Source organism: Aotus nancymaae, unplaced genomic scaffold (assembly GCF_030222135.1).
Source record: "Aotus nancymaae isolate 86718 unplaced genomic scaffold, 86718_ANA_hifiasm-v0.15.2.pri h1tg000033l, whole genome shotgun sequence".
In the NCBI taxonomy this organism is placed as follows: domain Eukaryota; kingdom Metazoa; phylum Chordata; class Mammalia; order Primates; family Aotidae; genus Aotus; species Aotus nancymaae.
In genome coordinates this window covers 27,299,980-27,322,871 of record NW_026988447.1, presented here as the reverse complement: position 1 = coordinate 27,322,871, position 22,892 = coordinate 27,299,980, and the positions used below count along the sequence as shown (strand labels likewise).

Genomic DNA, 22,892 nt, shown 5'->3' with positions numbered 1-22,892 from the left:
TGGAGGGCATCGGGGTGGCAGAGAGAGTGGGCAGGGTGGTGACACGTGTGGATAGCCGGAGTCATGCCTGGTTCTGTGCTGTTTGCTCCCTCACATGACTTCATTTATTAATCAGAGGAACCTGCAAAGTCAGTATTTCCCTTTGAAAAAGGGAATACAAAGTCAGTACTTCCCTTTGAAAACAAATGTCCAGCCAGGCGTGGTGGCTTAGGCTTGTAATCCCAGCACTTTGGGAGGCCGAGGTGGGCAGATCACCTTAGGCCAGGAGTTCAAGACCAGACTGACCGATATGGAGAAACCCCATCTCTACTAAAAACACAAAATTAGCTGGGCATGGTGGTACATGCCTGTAATCCCAGCTACTCTGGATGCTGAGGCAGGAGAATCGCTTGAACCCGGGAGGCGGAAGTTGTAGTGAGCCAAGATCGTGCCATTGCACTCCAGACTGGGCAACAAGAGTGAAACTCTGCCTCAAAAAAAAAAAAAAGAAAGAAAAAGAAAAGGAAAGAAAACATATGTCCAGGAAGTTTAGCAACTTGCCCATCACGACACAGAGATAGGAGCTTAGATCACTAGCTCAAACCTTGTACTCTTTTTTCCTACACTACATTGGTAACTGATCTTTATTTTCCTTACTTTTCTGCTCTTTTCCTGTCTCTATCTTTGAGCTTTGATATGTCATTACTGGTGTTGGGTCGTGGGCAGTTTCTGCGGGAAGGTAGCTGGCATTCAACTATAACCCTTTGCCCTGTCTGTTCCAGGGCAAAGTCTCCTCAATGGGAATAAAATCCCTTTGCCCTCTTTAGCTTGGTTCTTCACACTCAGGGATACAGAGCAAAATGCTGTGGTTTCTGAAAGGGGAGGAAATATTCTGTAGGATTACTACAATTTCCTAAATTTTTGCAACATGTTGCAAAATGGGGCATAATTTCAAATTGCGTTTATCTGAGCTTTGCTTAAAAACTTACTGTGTTAAAGCCACTATTAAACCCAGCTACTCAGGAGACTGAGGTGGGAGGGTTGCTTGAGCCCGGAAGTCGAGGCTGCAATAAACCATGATTACGTTACTGCACTCCAGCCAGTGTGATGGAGTAAGACCCCGTCTCAAAGCAAAACAAAACAAAATGCAAAAAAACTGCTGTGTACTTACAAGGTTCTTCAACTAGTCAGGACTTCTAGCAAGGTAATGCAATGAACTCTGGGTACATGGAGAGTTACGTGATCATTGATATCGTGATCACTCTGATCGTTCCTGGGAAAGAGGTGTATTTTCTATCTCTCTCTGCCACCTGGCCTGTTGGCAGTGAGGACAGCCCTGCTGTAGTGCTCAGCAGAAACCTGGATGATCAGCTGTCATTTTTGGAAGGGTAGCAAGTGAATGGAGAGGATGAGACTAAGGAATAATTGGTGGGGGTGTGCAATTGGTTTGAGGAAAACCTTTTTTTTTTTTTTCTTTGAGACGGAGTCTTGCTCTGTCACCCAGGCTGGAGTGCAGTAGCACCATCTAGGTTCACTACAACCTCCACCTCCTGGGTTCAAGTGATTCTCATACCTCAACCTCCTGAGTAGCTGGGATTCCAGATGTGCACCACCACGCCTGGCTAATTTTTGTATTTTTAGTAGAGATGGGGTTTTACAATGCTGGCTAGGCTGGTCTTGAATTCCTGACCTCAGGTTATCCACCCACCTTGGTCTCCCAAAGTGCTGGGATGACAGACATGAGCCACTGTGCCCGAATGAGGAAAAATATTTCCACAGTTTAATATCTCATTTTTTTCATCTGTTACCAACATTATACTGAAAGAGTTACATTTAGAGTTCACATTTCATGAAAGCAGTTCTTTCACATGATTCAGGTTTGTTTTTATGTGATCAAATCTTGGCCTCTCTGTTTCACCTTACCTAGAGTGTAATTTTGGTAACAATGATTCAGTAATAACTGAAGTCCTCAGAAACTCTTTTAGGTTTGAGTTTACATAGACAATAAAAATATTTTAAAAACATCTTACTATTATTACTGTCTTATTCCATGTTGCTGCTATAACAGAATAGCACACACTGGGTAATTTATAAAGAAAAGAAATTTATTTCTCACAGTTCTGGAGGTTGGGAGGTTCAATATCAAGGTGCTGGCATCTGGTGAGGACCTTTGTGCTGTGTCATCCCAAAGGGTAAGAGAGGGAGGGGGCAAGAGAGAGCCAAGCTCAAGTTTATAACAACCCACTCCTATGATAACAACTTTAATCCATTCATGAGAGCAGAGCTCTCATGGCCTAATCATTTCTTTCTTATTGTCCTACCTTTTAATACCATTATAATGGCAGTTAAATTTTAATGTGAGTTTTGGAGAGGACAAACATTCAGACCATAGCAATTACCAATACGCTGTTTGTCCTCTTATTTTCCTTTTCATAGAAAAATATAATAACCGAAACATACTAGAAGGATCTATGGGAACAACATACAGGGAAAATGTCATTTCTTTTCAACCAATCCAGGGAAACCATACAGAGAAACTCTAATTTTTGTGAGTTTTTGTTAATGCTATGGCAGTATTTCAGCTGTGGGTCACGTGGAAATTTTATCACTGCAGAAGGCAATAAACATTTCATTATCCAATGTTCCATTCTTTTATACTTTCCTAGAGGCAATAACTACATATACTGACAATGAAGATCTGTTAAAGTAGATGCATGGGGTTTTGAAGCACTTGAGTTTTTAATTGATTGATTGATTGATTTTTTTCTTTTGTTAACCATCTCTTAGGATCTGGATTTGGGGGACTAAGAATGTCTGGGAAGAGTCAGTAGGAAACCTCAGGATTTGTCCAGAAACTAGGAAGTCGTTATTTTTAAATCAGTTGACTAGTACAGGTGTACCCAAGAGTTTCTCAGAATAAGAGTCACAAACACCTAAAAGTTGTCCCCGTCAGCCCAGACCACATTTCCCTGCTCAGCTCCTCGTGCTGCTGTTCCTCTCATCCCGAGCAGTTCTCTGACTCTGAGAGCCTCTGCCGGCCCACTGGTCTAGTGTAGACCTCTCCTTTTAGATCTGTTTTTTGGGAGGTTTTTTTAGTAGATGGTGATATGGTTCAGGGCAGCTAGTTTGCAGTTTAGAATCTCTGCCGTGTACTGAAGCCCAAAACAATTAAACCCAGTGCACAAGAATGTTTCGGTGCTGCCCTGGCTTCTAGGCTCTGTCTTCTTATCTAATCTTCGTTGTCAATGATTTCAAGAGCAAACAGCTGAGGAAGCCTGAAGACCAACAAGAAACTTCGAGCAGACCTGGCTTGCAACTATTTATAAATTAATTTTGTCATTCCCTCTTCACTATATATAGTTCCTTGAATTCTCCTTTGAACTGGTTATAACATCTTACTGGTTCCCTCATGAATGAGTTACCTAACAATTTTGATATGTTTTCACTTTATATTGTATGAAAGGCGTGATTTTTACCTCTGAAAGTATCTTTTAACATTAGGTACGTTATATACTAAGTACTTGTCTAGATACTTTATGTGCTTATTTTGCAAACTCATAGAACACTCTTTTATATACCAGGTGGTGTCTTAAGTGCTCTGTAAGTATTAACTGATTCAATCCTTAGAATAGGACTATATCATTTACACTTCTCTTCAGCTCTTATTAGCCCCATCTCATCAAACAGAGGCTCAGAGAGGCCCGAGGTTGTGTCATTAAACTGTAGGGTTTGCGTGAGGTTGAAGCAACTGCCCTACCCAGCAGGCACTGGGAGCTCCCCACTAGGGATTAAATGTTTGTGTCCCCTCTGCAATTCACATGTTGAGATCCTAGCCCCCAGTGTGATGGTATCAGGCATTTGGCAGACAATTAGCTATAGGTGAGGTTATGAGCGTAGGTCCCCATAATGGGATGTGTGCCTTTATAAGAAGTGATCAGGAAGCTTGCTCTTCCTCTCTCTCCAGAAAGAAGATATTCTTCTGCAAGGGCCCCAGGAAGAGGGCCCTCACCAGGAACTTGATCAACCAGCGCTGTCATCTTGGACTTCCCAGCCTTCAGGACTGTGAGGAATAAATTGCTATTGTAAGCCACCCAATCTATGGTATCTTTGTTACAGCAGTTTGAGTCAAGATATACCCTCTAATCGTGCTGTAGGATGAGGTGAGGAAAGGCCCCCAGCTTTGTAAAGATGCATATAGCTGTATCTTTGTTATTATTGTTATTATTATTATTAGATGGAGTTTCACTCTTGTTGCCCAGGCTAGAATGCAATGGCACGATCTTGGCTCACTGAAACTTCCTCCTCCCGGGTTCAGGCAATTCTCCTGCCTCAGGCTCCCAAGTAGCTGGGATTACAGGCATGCGCCACTACACCTGGCTAAAAATTTTGTATTTTTAGTAGAAATGGGGTTTCTCCATGTTGGTCAGGCTGGTCTCGAACTCCTGACCTCAGGTGATCCGCCCACATCAGTCTCTCAAAGTGCTGGGATTACAGGCGTGAGCCACCACACCCAGACAATTATTATTATTATTATTATTTATTTATTTTCTTACTTTGTCACCCAGGCTGCAGTGCAGTGGAATGATCTTGGCTCACTGCAGTCTCAGGCTCCTGGGTTCAAGCAATCCCCTTTCCTCAGCCCAAGTAGCTGGGACTATAGGCATGTGCCACCACGCCCTGCTAATTTTTGTATTTTTTTTAGAGATGGGGATTTGCCATGTTACCCGGACTGGTCACAAACTCCTGAGCTCAAGCCATTTGCCCATCTCGGCCTCCCAAAGTGTTGGGATTACAGATATAAACTGCATCTTTAAAGAGCAAAACAATTGTGTTGACAGAGGGGAGGAGGCTGTGATAAATGGATTCTACAGAAGAAGCCCCCAGCTGTGGAGGCCTGTGCTCTATCTGGGTGGCCTGTGGCTTTGTCTGACAGTGGCAAGGCCCTCGGCAGGTGTGGTGGCCATATGTGCTGTTTCCTACTAGAGGCTCCACTTCAATATTGGTCCATTTCTTTCCTCAAGAACATGTATCCTGGTTTATTTTTTAAAAAACGGCTGGGCGCTGGGTGTGGTGGCTCGTGCCTGTAATCCCAGCACTTTGGGAGGCTGAGGCGGGTGCATCGCAAGGTCAGGAGTTCAAGACCAGCCTGGCCAATATTGTGAAACCCCCGTCTCTACTAAAAATACAAAAATTAGCTGGGAGTAGTGGCAGGCACCTGTAGTCCCAGCTACTCAGGAGGCTGAGGCAGAAGCTGCAGTGAGCTGAGTTGTGCCACTGCACTCCAGCCTGGTGGCAGAGCAAGACTTCGTCTCAAAAAAAAAAAAAAAAAAAAAAAAAAGGCCGGGCGCGGTGGCTCAAGCCTGTAATCCCAGCACTTTGGGAGGCCGAGGCAGGTGGATCACGAGGTCAAGAGATCGAGACCATCCTGGTCAACACGGTGAAACCCCGTCTCTACTAAAAATACAAAAAATTAGCTGGGCATGGTGGCGCGTGCCTGTAATCCCAGCTACTCAGGAGGCTGAGGCAGGAGAATTGCCTGAACCCAGGAGGCGGAGGTTGCGGTGAGCCGAGATCGCGCCATTGCACTCCAGCCTGGGTAACGAGAGCGAAACTCCGTCTCAAAAAAAAAAAAAAAAAAAAAAAGGTTGAGTACAGTGACTTGTGGTTGTAGTCCTAACCACTTGGGAGGCTGAGGCAGGAGGATCACTGAGGCCAAGAGTTGGAGGCTGCAGTGAGCTATGATTGTGCCACTACACTCCAGCCTGGGTGACAGATCAAGACCCTGTCTTAAAAAAAAAAAAAAGTAAGATTATCATCAGAGAGTCTCAGGATGACAGTGAGAGGCAGCCTGGTGCAGGGGATAAGGCACAATTGGAATCTGCTAGACTGGGTTCAAATCCTAAGTCAGCCATTCATAGCGCGAATAAATTAGAATTTTGGCTTAAATTAACATTTAAAATTTCAATGGGGTTAAGTAAATGCTTCCTTCTCAATTTTTCCACAGGAAGTAAGAAAGGTCTCGGCAAGGCCCATAGAGGGAAGAGCGTGGGAATGAACGGGATCCAGAGAGTCTGTGCATTGGCAGAGAAGATAGTGTAACTAGCTGTGGCGCTGCGGCTGAAGGGCTGGTCCCCAGTGAGCTGCAGCCCTGCCCGCTGGCCGTGGGAGAGGCTTCAAACAAACGCAGGAAGCAACTCCCAGCCCTATAAAGATCTGTGACCGGCAGCCCCAGAACTGCCTGCCTTCCTGACTTCTGCTCCAGAGCAAAGGTCATTCAGCCGCTTGAATCAGCCTTTTTTCCCCCCTTCCCCAACTTTGTTAACCTGATAAGGAAGGTCAGCACTCAAAGTCAAGAAGCGCCTCTTATCTTCCTCTGCGCTCTACAAATAGTTCCGTGAGAAAGATGGCCGGGAACTCGATCCTGCTGGCTGCTGTGTCTGTTCTCTCGGCCTGTCAGCAAAGTAAGAGGCATGGGAAGTTCGTGTGTGTGCGTGCGTGTGAGACGGGGCTGGCGGGAGGGAGATTGAGAGGGAGGGAGATGGGCCCGGTGTTTTGCTTCCTACTGGCCCTTGCAGGTGGCTCTGGGTCCTCAGAGCACAGTCTCCTCAGGGTCACCCGTGCCGCCTGCTCCCCTCCTTCCCAGCGGCAAGCAGAGACTGAGAACATTCCAGAGCTTAGTTCTCCCAAGTGGAACGCTGTGGGGCCTCAGAGCTCGCGATTCTGCATCATCTGTGGTTACGACCCACAACCCGTTCAAATGAGCATTATTAGTAGCCTGCTAACCTGCAGGAAGTGGTGTGAATATTAATTACCAGTGTTCCAAAGGTAAAGTCCCTGCTTCTAAACCTGGTTGTGATTTCTTGAACGCTGATGTTTTAATTAATGTGTTTTCTTAAATAAATTCCTATGGTGGTATGATTATCAGATTGAAAAAAACCTCCTTCAGAAATATGAGCTTTAGATTAAGTAATTAGCTCTAAGTTTTAAAACAACTTCCCACTAGGATTATTCAATATATCCTGACTGCCTGGTTAAATAGAGGGCTTTTACTCCATGGGACTCACATTTGCTCAATTCATATTATCTTACCTACAGTGTCAGCTGGGGAAAGGGGTTCACGCACAAGAGAGCAAGACTTCTTACCAAACATGCGTATTTCTTTATATTTCCAAGTGTGCCTGTAACAGGAAATAGGGCTGTGCTGTAGAGTGCTCAGGTTACACAAACAGCCAGAAGCAGGAAGGCCTCACAACTAAGGATCCAGTCCAGGCCTCCCTGCATGCTAAGGTCTAGCCTAACCAGCCTGTTTTGTGATTGTATGGAGATCTTAAACCTTCAGACACACGTTTTGTGGTTTGATTCACAATCTGTCGTGGAAGAGAGCAGGATATTTGTTTCTAATTAAAGAAGCACTTAGATCTGTTAAAAGAAAAACCCTAGACAAATTACATTTAACTGAGTTTAATTGAGCAAAGAACAATTCACAGTTGGGCATGAGGAACCAGAATAGGTTTGGAGAGACTCTGGGGCTGCCACATGGTAGATTTATGGACAAGAAAAGGAAAGTGACTTCCAGAAAACGGAAGCGTACAGTACACGATGTATGGAGGAAACTTTAGGCTGAGCTTAAAATATGTCAGAAGGCAGCTTTAGGCTAAATCTAATTTAACAGGTCTAAGGCAACCCATCCTGACTCACAGGTGCTACCAAACCTGCATGTGCCTTTATCCTAGGCCTGCAGAGGGCACAGGAGCAGGTCCGCAGATGCCCCAAGGCTGGCCAAGGCGCTCATCCTCCCTATTTGCTGCTTGTGCAGGGGATTGTGTGAACGGGGACCAGAATGTCAGGGGGCTGGATGGAGAGGGGGGTGGGTGGGGAGAGAGAGGAGAGGAGACTGGGTGAATGATGATTCATGGTGAACAGGGAATGTTTAATGATAAGGTGTTAGGGCCGGGTGTGGTGGCTCACGCCTGTAATCCCAGCACTTTGGGAGAACAAGGCCAACAGATCATGAGGTCAAGCCATTGAGACCGTCCTGACCAACAAGGTAAAACCCCGTCTCTACTAAAAATACAAAAATTAACTTGGAGTAGTGGCACGCACCTGTAGTCCCAACTACTCGGGAGGCTGAGGCAGGAGAATTGCTTGAACCCAGGAGGTGGAGGTTGCAGTGAGCTGAGATTGCGCCACTGCACTCCAGCGTGGAGACAGCAAGATTCCATCTCAAAAAAAAAAAAAAAGGAAAATGATACGGTGTTGATGAAAATAGTTGAACTCTGTAAAATATTTGAAAGGATTTATTCTGAGCCAAACATGAGTGACCAGTGGCCAACGACACAGCCCCAGGAGATCCTAAGAACCCCAAAGGGTTTGGACTACAGATTAGTTTTATGCATTTTAGGGAGACATAAGACATCAGTCAATTCATATAAGACATACATTGGTTTGGTCCCAAAAGGTGGGACAACTGGAAGTGGGGCATGGGCTTCCAGGTCCTGGGCAGACTTAAAGATTTTCTGATTGGCAATTGATTAAAAGAGTTTATCTACAGACCTCAAATCCACAGAAGGGAGTGTCTGAGTTAAGGGGTTGTGGAGGCCAAGGTTCTTACTATGCAGATGAAGCTTCCAGGTACCAGGGTTTGGAGAGAATAGATTGTAAATGTTTCTTATGAGACTTAAAAAGGTGCCAGACTCTGTTAATTCTCTCCTGGATCAGAGAAAAGACCTGGAAAGGGAAAGAGATTTTCTGCTCAATGTAGACTTTTCTTGTCAGAGACAATTTTGCAGGACCATTTCAGAATATGACAAATATATTTTAGGGTAAAATACTTCAATTTCTTTCAAGGCCTACTATCTGTCATGTGATGCTATACTAGATTCAGGCTGAAATTTGGTGTCTTATTGCTACAAAAAGTCTTAAGTGTTAGGTTTTTTAAAGGGAAGGTGAGGGTTAAAGAAAGAGAGAGGGTGGCTTTACAACAACACAGGTATATTGCAAAAACCTGTGGAGGTGGGGGACCAGCTTAACGCCAGAGCCCCCCACTGCTTACAGGCTGGGATATGTATAGATATGGGCAGGAGGGGTTTGGGCAGTGTGGCTTGCTGCCCTGGAGGATATTGATAAGATGTTCCTATGGTCAGGTGGTTTGGCTAGGGATGTTCCTTGGGCCCTTTGTCCAGCGGGATATGATAGGGATGTTCCTTCAGTTGGGCCTTTGCTTGGCAGGGTATGATAAGGATGCCCCTGTGCCTTGTGGTCAGGTGGCTGGGCAGGATGTTTCCCAGGGCCTGAACCCCCATGGAATGTTTCATTCTGACCAAGATCTGTGAAATGGCGGCGGGGGGCTTACAAAATGGTGCAGTTTGGACTAACATTAAGGTCTGTTTTAATGTTAATGCTGGTCAGTTGTGTCTGAATTACAAAGGGAGGAGGATATAATGAGGCACAGCTGACACCTCCTTCCCATCATGGTCTGAACTAGTTTTTTAGTTTAACTTCGGAATGCTCTTGGCCTAGAGACAGACTCCATTGAGATGGTTGGGGGGCTTAGAATTTATTTTTGGTTTACAAAGGAGAGAGAGAGAATGCACGAGGGAGATAGAGAGAGGAAGACACAACTGTTTCGCTGGCATTAGGAACCAGACTTTGCTGCCTTTGCAAGTCTAGTGTTCGTGGAGTTGGGATACCATGTGCCACGGTTTGGAAGACAGACAGAGCTGTATCTGTCTGGTCCAGCCACTTCCCAGCTGGGTGTCCCTGTTCAGGATACACTGCCCTTTAATGTCACCATCAAAGAGGGTTTAATGGGACCCCTTGGAGGAAATTCTGCCACAGTGCCTGGCCCCACGTACGTGCTCAGCACTGTCAGTTCACATCCTAAGATCCTTCTTCGAAGAGAGAGGCTTCTGCTGCATGGAGAGGTAGCCACAGGGTGAAGGAGCCCAGCTGTGGCTGGGTGGGCATCATAGGGGGTAAGGGGCAAAGAGAAAGCTTTCCCCTTCACCTTCTGAAGGTTCACCAAAAATCAACTGACAAAAGGCAGATTAATAGGAGAAAGGGTATGGCAATTTATTTTAATATGCACAGTATGAGAGAATGATTGCCCAGTAATCCAAAGGGGTACAGCAGCTTATATACTATTCTTCATAGGGGAGGGAGGAGATGAGGAATGCAGACAATTCTTTTGAGTGGTAGCAAAAGATTATTAGGGAAGATGAATGGACTGGGAGACAAAGTAACTTGTCAATGACTCTCTTTGGAATTTGATGGACCAGAGGGGTAGGCTTAGTCTGCTGGGAAAGTTCGTCCAGGTGTGTGCATTCCTCGGTCTTATTTATTTATTTATTTATTTATTTAGAGATGGAGTCTGGCTCTGTCGACCAGGCTGGAGTGCAATGGCACAATCTTGGCTCACTGCAACCTCCACCTCTCGAGCTCAAGCGATTCTCCTGCCTCTGCCTCCTGAGTAGCTGGGATTACAGGCACGCGCCACCATGCCTAGCTAATTTTTGTATTTTTGGTTGAGACGGGGTTTCACCATATTGGTCAGGCTGGTCTCGAACTCCTGACCTCGTGATCGCTCACCTCAGCCTCCCAAAGTGCTGGGATTACAGGCATGAGCCACCACGCTTGGCCTCCTCGGTCTTCTTTTCCACATGAGATAATGAGCTCTGAGGGAGGAGAGGGCAGGCAATTGTGTTTGTGTTAGGGAGTCTGGTTTTTAGGCAGATAAGGGAGCTTCAGAGGATTGCCCAGCCACATCCTGTGCCTTGGTAGAGACCACAGGTCGAGACAGGAGGCAGTGGAAAGGTCATAAGGACCTTGAGGCCACTTGTATAGTTCAGTCATATTCTGAGGTGCAAAATATTCTGGTTTTCTTCAGAGGGGTTAACAGAAATACCAAACTCTGTGAAGTCTTCTAAAGAGGATTATTCTGAGCCAATATGAGTGACCGTGGCTCAGAGAAAACACAAACCCAAGAAGCCTTCAGTGGGTGGTCCCAGGGTAACTGGGTTACAGTTTGGTTTTATACATTTTAGGGAGGCAGAAATTACAGGCAAAGACATAAATCAGTACGTGGAAGGTATCTACTGGTTTGGCCCAAAAATGTGGACTATTTTGAAGCAGGGGGCATACAGGTTATAAGTGGACTCAGAGATTCTCAAATCTGCAGTTGATTAAAAGAGTAAAACTTTGTTTAAAGACTTGAATTCAGCACAAAGAAATGCTTACATTAAGAGAAGGATGTGGCCAGGTGTGGTGGTTCATGCTGTAATCAAGCACTTTGAGTGACCAAGGTGGGCAGATCGCTTGAGCCCAGGAGTTCAGGACTAGTCTGGACAACATGACGAAATGCTGTCTCTATTAAAAATACAAAAAATTAGCCAAGTGTGGTGGTGCTTACCTGTAATCCTAACTACTTGGGAGGCTGAGGTGTGAGAAGTGCTTGAGCCCATGGGGTGCAGTGAGGCAAGATTGTGTCACTGCACTCCAGACTGGGTGACAGTGAGACCTCATCTCAAAAAAAAAAAAAAAAAGAGGTCAGTCATGTGATGCTATACCAGAGTCAGATTGGAAAGTAAGCCACATACTGGGTTAATTGAAAAGAACTGGCCTAGTAAGGTTTGATGGTTTGTAGGGCGTGACTTAACCCTTTCCTTGCAAGGCCTTAGGTCTTGTGTACAATTTGGTGTCTTCTTGCTGCAGCCCGCTGTTAGTCTTATGAGCCCCATTTTAACCTTAATCCTGGGCAGTTGTACTTAAACTCCGAAAGGGAGGAGCACAACCAGGTGTGTCCTACCTCCTTCCCCTCAGGCAGGGAATCCAGTTTTTCAGGTCTCTCTGGGGTTGCTTTGGCCAAGAGGGGGTCTGTTCAGTTGTTTGGGGGCTTAGGATTTTATTTTTGGTTTAAAAGGGTCTCAATTCACTCTCCTCAGCACATGTGCGTCTCTGGAGAAAGCTAGGGAAAGAGGAAAGACATGCAAAACTGAAGGAGATTCTTCTCAAGAGGTTTTAATCAACTCATAAGAAGGGAAATAAAGTTGAAACTCTACAGAAAAGGAGGTGAAATAGCACCCCACTCTCATCATGTATTCATCATATATATATACATTTAAACAAAAAGTTTTTTTTTTTTGAAACAGAGTCAGGCTCTGTCGCCCAGGCTGTAGCACAGTGGTGTGATCTCAGCTCACTGCAGCCTCCGCCTCTCAGGGTCAAGCAGTTCTCCTGCCTCAGTCTCCTGAGTAACTGGAACTACAGGTGTGCCACCACGCCTGGCTAATTTTTTGTCTTGTTTTTTTGTTTTGTTTTGCTTTGAGATGGAGTCTCATTCTGACCTAGGCTGGAGTGCAGTGGTGTAATCTCGGCTCACTGGAACCTCTGGGTTCAAGCAATTCTCCTGCCTCAGCCTCTTGAGTAGCTGGGACTACAGACACGTGCCACTCCACCTGGCTAATTTTTGTATTTTGAGTAGAGATGGAGTTTCACTATATTGGTCAGGCTGACGCTGAACTTTTGACCTCAGGTGATCCACCCACCTCAGCCTCCCAAAGTGCCACTGCGCCTGGCCCTACTCTCATCACATTATTCCAAAAATAGCCGTGGTCTCCCTGAGGCCCCTGGCCTGAGAGAACAGAAGGGCTTCTATCCCTTGGGGCTGGAGCTGAGCCCAGCTGAATCCTGTTTCTTGGGGCTGGGTTGGGAGTAGGTGGGCTATCTCGGCACCTCTTCCATTTACTGAAGCTCATTCCTCACACTCGCTAGTGTCACAAACAATGCCCACCGGATGCCATTCACCTAAGAAAAGAGCACTTTTAAAGCTTGCTTACTCACAGCCTCATTTTGAAGCTCTAGGCTCTTGTGCATTATTAATTCATAAATCTAGGAGCACATATCTTTCATTATTTCCATTTTATAGGTGGAAACAAGATTTGCCAAGTGTTTTCTGCAAGGCTGTGAAGCAAGTTAGAAGCAATGGTAACAGCAGGTGCAGAGTGGCCAACTCCTCATTTCCCCCTCAATGGACAAACCTCAGCCGGGCGCAGTGGCTCATGCCTGTAATCCTAGCTCTTTGGGAGGCTGAGGTGGGTGGATCACCTGAGGTCAGGAGTTCAAGTCCAGCCTGGCCATGATGGTGAAACCCCATCTTAAAAAAAAAAAAAAGGACAAATCCCCTTTTTTTTGGCACTAGCTGAGCCCATGAGTTATTGGCCTCTCCAGATTGATGCTATCCTGAAGGGGTGGAGCCCAGGGTTGGAGACGGTCAGGGCCCATCCCGTACATTCCTTAATCCTAAACATTTACACAGTTTTTGTTTTTGTTTTTGTTTTTTTTTGACTTGGAGTCTCAGGCAAGAGTGCAGTGGTGCAATCTCAGCTCACTGCAACCTCTGCCTCCCAGGTTCCAGTGAATTTCCTGCCTTAGCCTCCCGAGTAGCTGGGACTATAGGTATGCGCCACCACACCCAGCTAATTTTTGTATTTTTAGTAGAGATGGGGTTTCACCATGTTGGCCAGGATGGTCTCAAACTCTTGACCTCAAGTGATCTGCTCGCCTTGGCCTCCCAAAGTGCTGTAATTACAGGCGTGAGCCACCGCACGCTTTAGATACTCAGTGGCAATGTTTAAATCCTAAACAACAGCTTATTTGTAGCAGAAGGGAGCATAGCGGAAGGTAAGATCTGCTTTGAGAACCCTTGCTACACCAGGATCAATATTGACTGACTTCTTGTGAGAGGGGAGATCGTATCCTGTTCAGTAGGAAACATACTGTCCCTAATTCTCTAACGCAGGGAGAGACTGAAGCTACACACTTGGTGTGGAATTTTAAAAGGAACTCATTTTTAAAACATTAGCATGTAGGAAACAGATATTGAGGTACTAAAACCAGTCAGACAAGGGGATAGTGTGGGAGACAACTGGTAAGGAGCTAAAACTGAAAGAAATAATGTGAAGGGAAATAGTAGATGCTGTAAACCAACTGAACGTGGGTCCATTTGCCCAGCACACAGAAACAAACACAAGCACCAGGATTTTGCAATGACAGAAAGTGAGATGTTGATTGAGGGTGCCAAGCAAGGAGAACTGGGCCCTAACACCTAAGACCTTAAATCCCCAATGGCTTTCAAGCAAGGGTTTTACAATTTTATTTATGTTATTACTATTATTTGAAACAGGGTCTCGCTCCGTCACCCAGGCTGGAGTGCAGTGATCCTTGCTCACTGCAACCTTATACTCCCAGGCTTAAGCAATCCTGCCTACTCAGCCTCCTGAATAGCTAGGACCATCACCACACCTGATTAATTTTTGTATTTTTATTCTGTAGGCATGAGGTCTCACTATGTTGTCCAGGCTGGTCTCAAACTCCTGGGCTCAAGCAATCCTCCCACCCCGGCCTCCCAAAATGCTGTGGATTACAGGTGTGAGCCACCACACCTAGATGGGTTTTTAAAATTTATTTGTTTTATAGAGACAAGGTCACACTATGTTGCCCAGGCTGGTCTTGATCTCCTAGTCTCAAGTAATCCTCCCACCTCAGCCTCCCAGAATGCTGGATTACAGGTGTGAGCAACCACTTCTGGCCCAAGCAAGAGTTTTAAAGGCAAGGGTAAGTTTCAGGAAAGCAGGAGGTGTAGGAAAATCATAATAAATCAATACGTGGAGGTTATACCTTGATTTGGCCCCAAAAAGCAGGATATCTTGACAGAGGGGCTTACAGGTCACAGGTGGATACAGAGAGTCTTTGGTTTGCAATTGGTTAAGAAAGCAAAGCTTTGTCTAAAAACTTGGGGTCAGCAGAAATATTAACGTTCTAAACCAAAAAGTAGGTGAGACAAGTTTCAATCAATTTAGAAAATTTATTTTGCCAAGGTTAAGGATGTGCCCGTGACACAGCCTCGGGGGGTCCTGACATCAGGTGCCCGAGGTGGTCAGGGCACAGCCTGGTTTTATACATTTTAGGGAGGCATGAGACATCAATCCATATATGTCAGATGTACATTGGTTCAGTCCGGAAAGGCGAGACAACTCAAAGTGGGGAGGGGCATCAGGTATAGGTAGATAGGAGACATTCTTTTGAGTTTCTGATTAGACGTTTACTGAATCAAAGGAAGCAATCAAATATGTACTTAAGTGAGCAGAGGAATCACTTTGAGTTCTGTCTGTCCTTTGTCCACAAGCAATTTCCTTGTGGGTAAATTGCGAGGGAGATATGTAGCTTTTTTTTTTTTTTTTTTTTTTTTTTTAAATCTGTGGCTGGGTGCAGTGGCTCACACCTGTAATCCCAGCACTTTGAGAGGCCAATGTGGGCAGAGCACTTGAAGTCAGGAATTCAAGACCAGCCTAGCCAACGTGGTGAAACCCTAGCTCTACTAAAAATACAAAATATTAGCTGGGCATGGTGGCACATGCCTGTAATCCCAGCTATTCGGGAAGCTGAGGCAGGAAAATTGCTTGAACCTGGGAGGCAGAGGTTGCAGTGAGCTGGGATTACGCCACTGCACTCCAGCCTGGGCAATAAAGTGAAACTCTGTCTTTAAAAAAAAAAAAATCTTTGTAGCTATTTTGTCCAGTGCAGTTCCCAGCTTGACTTTTCCCTTTGGCTTAGTGATTTTGGGGTCCCAAGATTTATTTTCCTTTCACAAGGTTTAACCTGTATGTGTGATTCTCTGCAGGCCCCTCAGGAAGAAATTTAGAATGGGGAATAGTGGTTAGAATTCAGTCCTCACAGAGGTCAGCATTTTCCATCTGGGTAGGGGTCCTGGTTTCTGAGAAACAACTCAAGAACCTATGTTAAGATGTTTTCTTTAGTTTCTGTAGGGAACTGAACATTTTGTAACTCTATCTTATTTGGGTTACTATTACTTAAACTATTATTACCTTCTCATTTAGCAGGTCTGAAGGCTAGCAAGGTGCCTGGAATTTCCCTTGAAGGAACTCAAGTTTTTCTTTATTTCCATGCTTGAAGGGGCTGGCAGGCCCCTAAGAGTGTTCCTTGCTCTGTCTCAATGCCAGTTTATTATGGGGTGAAAAGAGAGAGTTAAGGACAGGAGGCAAGACCTCCTGACGGTTCAAAAATTGACACAGAAGGAAGTGTGGATGTGAAAGTGAAAGAAAGTCCACAGAACTCATCACAAGGTGAAGGTGGTCTCAGGCATCAGAACTGATTATCTAATGAAGTGAAGGAGAAGAAAGTCATACTGCTTTATAACAGGGAAACTTAGACAGGCAGGGAGCCGTCATCCCCAGAAGTTTTCTTGTACCTGCTGGGCAGGGTGTCAGAGCCCTAGCAATGGAAAGTGATTGGCCCGCAGGGAATAAGAATTTACCGACAACAGAATAGGTTTGAAAAGGAAAGTTTTATTAGATTGAGAGAAAGCTGCAGAAGAGTACAGCGGGGCGCCTCAGCAAGAGGACGGAGCGTGCCGGGGAGGATTTTCCTTAGGGGTATTTATGGATCTTAAAGCAAGAGCTTAAGGGTAATTTGGACCATATTAGCCACGTATGTCATGATAAATGATTACATTTGTAGACATTTTGGTGTCGTAATGTCAGCAAGTTGTACAATGAGCTTCATCATGCATGCATTCCGGAGATGTATAGATGTAGAGAATTTCTAGTTACATATAAGTTTTGGGGAAAGAAGCCTGGACCGGCTTTAGATATAGGGAAGTCTAATTACTCCTAAACTCCTCAGATAAAGAGTTCTGCCTCTGGATGGTCTGCTTCATGGCCACAAGGTGGTCTTTGCTCTCTTTAATGGCCCCTCCCTCCTGGCCTCCTCATCTCCAGGCTATGTTTATGTCACTATAGATTCATTAGCATTTTGAGAATTTTATATAGGTGAGGCGGGCCCGGTGGCTCATGCCTGTAATCCCAGCAATTTGGGAGGCTGAGGCAGGCAGATCACAAGGTCAAGAAATCAAGACCATCCTGGCCAACATGGTGAAACCTCGTCTCTACTAAAAAATACAAAAATTAGCTGGGCGTGGTGGCATGCGCCTGTAGTCCCAGCTACTCGGGAGGCTGAGGCAGGAGAATTGCTTGAACCCAGGAGGTGGAGGTTGCAGTGAGCCGATATTGCGCCACTGCACTCCAGCCTGGTGCTTGGCGACAGAGCAAGACTGTCTCAAAAGAAAAAAAAAAAGAATTTTATATAAGAATTTTATATATATAAAATATATGTAATACAATATACAGTAGTACTCTTTTTTTTTTTAATCCTTGCTTTCATTCAGCATAATTATTTTGAGATTCACTCATTTTTTTGGGATATCAATCATTTATTCCTTTTTCTTACCATTAAGTAGTATCCCACTGTAGGGCTGTATCATGGCTTATTTATCTACTTACTTGCTGATGGACACTCATATGAGTCAGGGTTCTCCAGAGAAACAGAATCAATACACACACTCACACATAGACATACACACAGAGAATTATTTTAAGGAATTGGCTCACACAATTGTGGGGGCTGGCAAGTCTGAAATCTGCAGGAAAGGCTGGTAGGCAAAAGTTGATGTTACAATCTGGAGTTGAAGGCAGTCTGGAGGCAGAAGTCCTTTCTCTTTGGGGGAACTCAGTCTTACCTCCTAGGACCTTCAACTGATTGGATGAGGCCCATCCACATTAAGTAGGATAATCTGCTTTACTCGAAGTCAGTTGATTTTAATATTAATCACATCTAAAAAGTACCTTCACCGCAACATCTCAGCTGGTGTTTGACCAAACTACTAGGCACCATATGCTAGCCAAGTTGATGCATAAAATTAGCCATCACAGAGTTGTTCCTAGTTTTTGGCTATTACAAATAAAGCTGCTGTGCATATTTGTGTACAATTATTTGAACTGAAGGAAATAAAAATATTTTACTCCAAGATGTATTTCTTTGACAGAGTTTGAAGTGGTGCTGCAAAGCTGTCTTTTCTTGGGGAACTGTGCATTGTGGAGATCTCCATTAATGCAGCCAGGCCTTCCCTTGTCCAGGTCTGGGGGAGAGTAATGGAGTCTGACACCTGTAAAGATCTGGAAGAAACACTTACCATCTATTTTCTCTGAGGGCTGCTATCTGTGAGATTTCATCTACGTAACATGATCCCCTTTGCTAGCTGAGCCTCCTCTTCTTCCCCTCCCATATCCTGTCTTGCCACTAAAACCTGACTTACCACCATAAGCTTTGTTTTTGTTTTTGTTTTTTGTTTTTGAGATGGAGTCTTGCTGTGTCACCCAGGCTAGAGTGCAATGGCACAATCTTGGCTCACTGTAATCTCCGCCTCCAGAGTTCAAGCAATTCTCCTCCCTCAGCCTCTCGAATAGCTAAGACTACAGGTGTGTGCCAACATGCCTGGCTAATTTTTGGTATTTTAGTAGAGATAGGGTTTCACCATGTTGACCAGGCTGGTCTTCAACTCCTAACCTCAAGTGATCCACCCCCCTTGGCCTCCTAAAGTGCTGGGATTACAGGCGTGAGCCACTGCACTCAGCCCCATAAGCTGCTTTTCTTGGCCATGTTCTGAGCCTGCATTGTTTCTGTGAACCCAAAATATCTGATAGGTCTCAACCAATTTAGAAAGTTTACTTTGTCAAGGTTAAGGACGTGCCTGTGACACAGCCTCAGGAGGTCCTGATGACGTGTTCCCAAGGTGGTCAGGGTACGGCTTGCTTTTATACATTTTAGAGGGACATGAGACATCAATCAATATGTGTAAGATGTACATAGGTTTGGTCCAGGTAAGGCAGGACAACTCAAAGCAGGGGCTTCCAGGTCATAGGTAGAGAAGAGATAAAGGTTGCATTCTTCTGAGTCCTTGATAAGCCTTTCACTGAATACACAATTTAGTCTGGCTCAGTGAATCTGCATTTTTACATAAACAATAGGGCAGAGGAAGCAATCAGATATGTGTTTGTCTCAGGTGAGCAGAGGGATAACTTTCTGTCCAGTACCTGTGAAGATAAGCTTTTCCTTGTGGGCAAATTGTGCTTGGTAGTTATTTAGGAAGTATAATGGGAGACAAGTTTGCCTGCTGTAGTTCTCAGCTTGACTTTTCCCTTGGCTTAGTGATTTTGAGGTCCTGAGATTTATTTTCCTTTCATATTTCTGTGACCCTAAAACGGCATATAGGGCTGGTCACGGTGGCTTATGCCTGTAATCCCAGCACTTTGGGAGTCCAAGGTGGGTGAATCACCTGAGGTCAGGAGTTTAAGACCAGCCTAGCCAACGTGGTGAAACCTCATCTCTACTAAAAATGAAAAAATTAGCTGGGCTTGGTGGCATGCCTGTAATCCCAGCTACTTGGGAGGCTGAGGCAGGCGAATCACTGAGAGATTGGAGGTTGCAGTGAGCTGAGATCACACCACTGCACTCCAGCCTGAGTGACAGAGCAAGACTCTGTCTAGGGAAAAAAAAAAAAAAAGAGATGGCATATGAACTGCTGTACCTCACTGTGGTGCTGGGTCTTTGTTCTGAAGGCTCGTATGTATACATATGAAATAAATGTGTGTGATTTAACTTCTGTTAATTAATCTGCCTCATGTCAGTGATTTTCACTGAACCTCCATGGGGCCAAGGGCTTTGGCCCCTACAGTATGGACATAGGGTTTCATTTCTCTTAGGGAAATACCTATGAGTGGAATGACTGGGTTATACATTTGTAGTATGTCTCACTAAAAGACTCCCTTCCAAACTGTTTTTCAAAGTGGTTGGACCATTTCACATTCCCACCAGCAGAGTATGAGAGTTCCAATTGCTCTCATATCGTCTCCTGTCTTTTTTAATTGGTATCATCTGTCTTTTTAATTTTAGACATTCTAATAGGTAGGTAGTACTATCTAATCGTGATTTAAATTTGCATTTCACTGATGATAATGATGTGCCCCATCTTTAATGCAACATTTCCCTTTACTTGCAGGTTATTTTGCTTTGCAAGTTGGAAAGGCAAGATTAAAATACAAAGTTACGCCCCCAGCAGTCACTGGATCACCAGAGTTTGAGAGAGTATTTCGGGCACAGTAAGTAATGCTTCTTCCACCCTTCATGGCTCTGTGCCTGCCATAGAGATAGAATTCCTGACTAGGGGGAAGGGTATGGTGAAGATTAAGTTCATGTGCAACATCTAGTTATAACAAGTCACTCTTCACAGCCAAGACCCTTCTCAGAATCCATAAAGTTTAAAGGGTTTGGTGCACGAAGTCTCTGCCCTCATCTATGACCAATTCAGCAGGGCATATTTACAGAAAAGGCTGGGATCTCAGGAGGGACTGCTGTGTCTCCCAAGCATGGTCCTGGGTCAAAGAGGCCCCCTGGAGCCTTGTGAGACCGCAATAGTCTGAAGTTGGATTAGTTATGCTACAATTTTCTATTTTTATTCTTTCTTCCCTATTTCAAAACAAAGGTAGATCAGTATTAATCTTCTACTGGTTTCTCCATGAACCATTTCTTAAAACGAGAAACCTGTAAGAATGAGAACGCTTTCCAGCTCACATGGATGCACCATGTTTTTGATCATCTTGTCCTCCTTGTTTTTTCAGACCCACACAGAATGTTCCACCATAAACACCGTGAACTTGCCTGCTGCGAGACGCTAGGGCTTCCTTTATATTTCATCTCCCAAAACAGTTGCTTTAAAAAACATTTCATGCTTCACTACTGATATGTCATTGGGTTCTTTTGTTAATATCTTGGGATTTTTCCTTCATGTTTATGAGTGAGATTGGCCTATACTTTGCCTTTCTTGTATTGTTCTTGTCTTATTTTGATACAGATGAACCTAGTCTCAAATGAGTTGGAGGAAGCATCCCGTTCTATTTTCTCAGAGAATTTTAATAAGATTGGAAGAGTGTGTTCCTTCAAGGTTGTGTAGAACTTGCCTTAAAATAATCCGGGCCTGATGTTTTTCTTGTGGAAAATTTTTAAATTATAGGATTTGCATTCTTTAATGATTATTGGACTAGTCAGGCTTTTTATTACATCTTGAATCAATTTTGGCAGGCCATGGTCCTTGAGATGATAGCATTGGTCTCTTGATTACCCACTTGCTCCAAGGAGGGTTTTACAGACGACTCCCTAAGCTTGAAAGTGTGGGGTGAATACCACTGAGAGTACACAAGATAATTGTAAGAGGTGTGTAGACTTGGTTTTAAATAACATTGAACGACATGATGAGAAGTCATTCTCATTTCAATTATCTTTGAATCCTGATGGTTATGTCAAGTGGAAAGTATTGGTTTGGAGCCAACATGTCCCATACCTCAAAATTAATGTTTATTTTTATCAGAGTAATACATGTACGTGATCTGAAAATAAAGTGGGATTACAGTCTTTTATGACAATAAATAACTCTTCCTTGTCCTTACCTCCTCTCACCCTCTGTCTATCCCTAGAAATAACCCTTTTGACTACTACTATGGGTACTTACTTTTGTATTTCTAAACATTATACTTTCACTTTTTATTGATTCACAAATTTTAGACATTGTCAGCTGGCTTCTTTTTATGAAAGAAAGAATTTCATGCTTCTTCATCTTTTCCTTACGTCATCCTTCCAGTTACATTATATCACTCTGTTGAGGTAAATCAATAGCCAATGTTTATATTATTGTGATTAAGTAAATAATGTTGAAAGCAGAGCCAAATAGTATATGGTGTTACATTTCCTTTCTGTGCAATTTTTTTTCCCCTAGGGTTAATAATTGTCTCTATTTCTTTGCTTACTTAGTTTCATTCCCAAATCTTCTGCAGAACTGCAATCTTTTGTTAAATTCAAATGCATTAGATAATCTAGTAATACTTTTTTCTGTCTTGGAGTCATTTCTGCCTGAGTTCTCCTCTTTTCGCTCCGAGCTGCGGGATGCTCTTGGCGCTTGCTGCACAGCTGCTATCCTGGGACTTCCTGTCACCGTTCTAGAAATTTCCCTTATACTCTCCTAATTTGGATTTCCGGGACCTCCTGTTTTCCTATTTATTGGCTTTCTTTCTTATTTTGGTGGAGCACGCCCTTCAGAAGCTTCCTAAGAGAGGGCAAATGTTTGGTTAAGTTTTGAAACTTCACATATCTGAACGCACCTTTATCTTGCCTCACTGTTGAGTGATGGCTTGGTTACACAAATGTTTCTTTCTTTTTTTTCTTTTCTTGAGATGGAGTTTCGCTTTTGTTGCCCAGGCCAGAATGCAATGGCGCGATCTCGGCTTACTGCAAGCTTCGCCTCCCGGGTTCAAGCAATTCTCCTGCCTCAGCCTCCCAAGTAGCTGGGATTACAGGTGCCCACCACCATGCCCAGCTAATTTTTTGTATTTTTAGTACAGATGGGGTTTCACTGTGTTGGCCAGGCTGGTCTCAAACTCCTGACCTCAGGTGATCCACCCTCCTCAAAGTGCTGGGATTACAGGCGTGAGCCACCGTGCCTGGCTCACACATACATTTCTATATTGAAAATTCTTACCCTCAGAGTTTTGAAAAAATTTGCTCCATGACTTCCTAGTTTCTGTTGATGTTGTTGAGATGTTCTGTGCTATTCTGATTCTGGACCTTTTGTTTGGAAGGTACGGAAACTTCAGGATCTTGCCTGAAGATGTTAATGGCATTGTGCTTGCTAAGAGGTTTTTCTTCACTGTGCTCAACCCTAGGTGAGGCCTTCACAGCCTGAAAACTCACGTCCTTCTGTTTTAGAATTTTTTTGGTTTTGAGACAGGTTCTCACTCTATCGCCCTGGGTAGAGTGCAATGGCAGGATCTTGACCTGCCAGGCTCAGGCAATCCTCCTACTTCTGTCTCCTGAGTAGCCAGGACTACAGGTCCATGCTACCATGCTCTGCTAATATTTGTATTTTTTGGTAGAGATGAGGTTTCACCGTGTTGCCCAGGCTGGTCTCAAACTCCTGAGCTCAAGCAATCTGCCAACCTTGGCCTCCCAAAATG

At 44.3% G+C, this 22,892-nt stretch overlaps 1 protein-coding gene across 8 annotated transcripts in view; it reads left to right on the top strand.

Annotated features, from left to right (window-relative positions):
• The first annotated feature begins 6,019 nt into the window (after positions 1-6,019).
• The window catches only part of MGST2 (microsomal glutathione S-transferase 2), an 81,876-nt gene continuing 65,003 nt past the window's right edge, over positions 6,020-22,892 (top strand). For 6 of the 8 annotated variants that reach the window (XR_010345373.1, XM_012443210.2, XM_012443211.2 and 3 more), the window contains exons 1-2: positions 6,025-6,440; positions 19,889-19,988. Coding sequence is in view for 6 of the 8 variants with exons in the window: in XM_012443210.2 (XP_012298633.1) it covers positions 6,383-6,440; positions 19,889-19,988 (158 nt within the window). In the remaining 2 variants the exon portion in view is untranslated. Of the gene's footprint in view, positions 6,441-19,888; positions 19,989-22,892 lie in introns of all 8 variants that reach the window. The other 2 variants (XM_021670325.2, XM_012443213.3) reach the window with 2 other exon arrangements.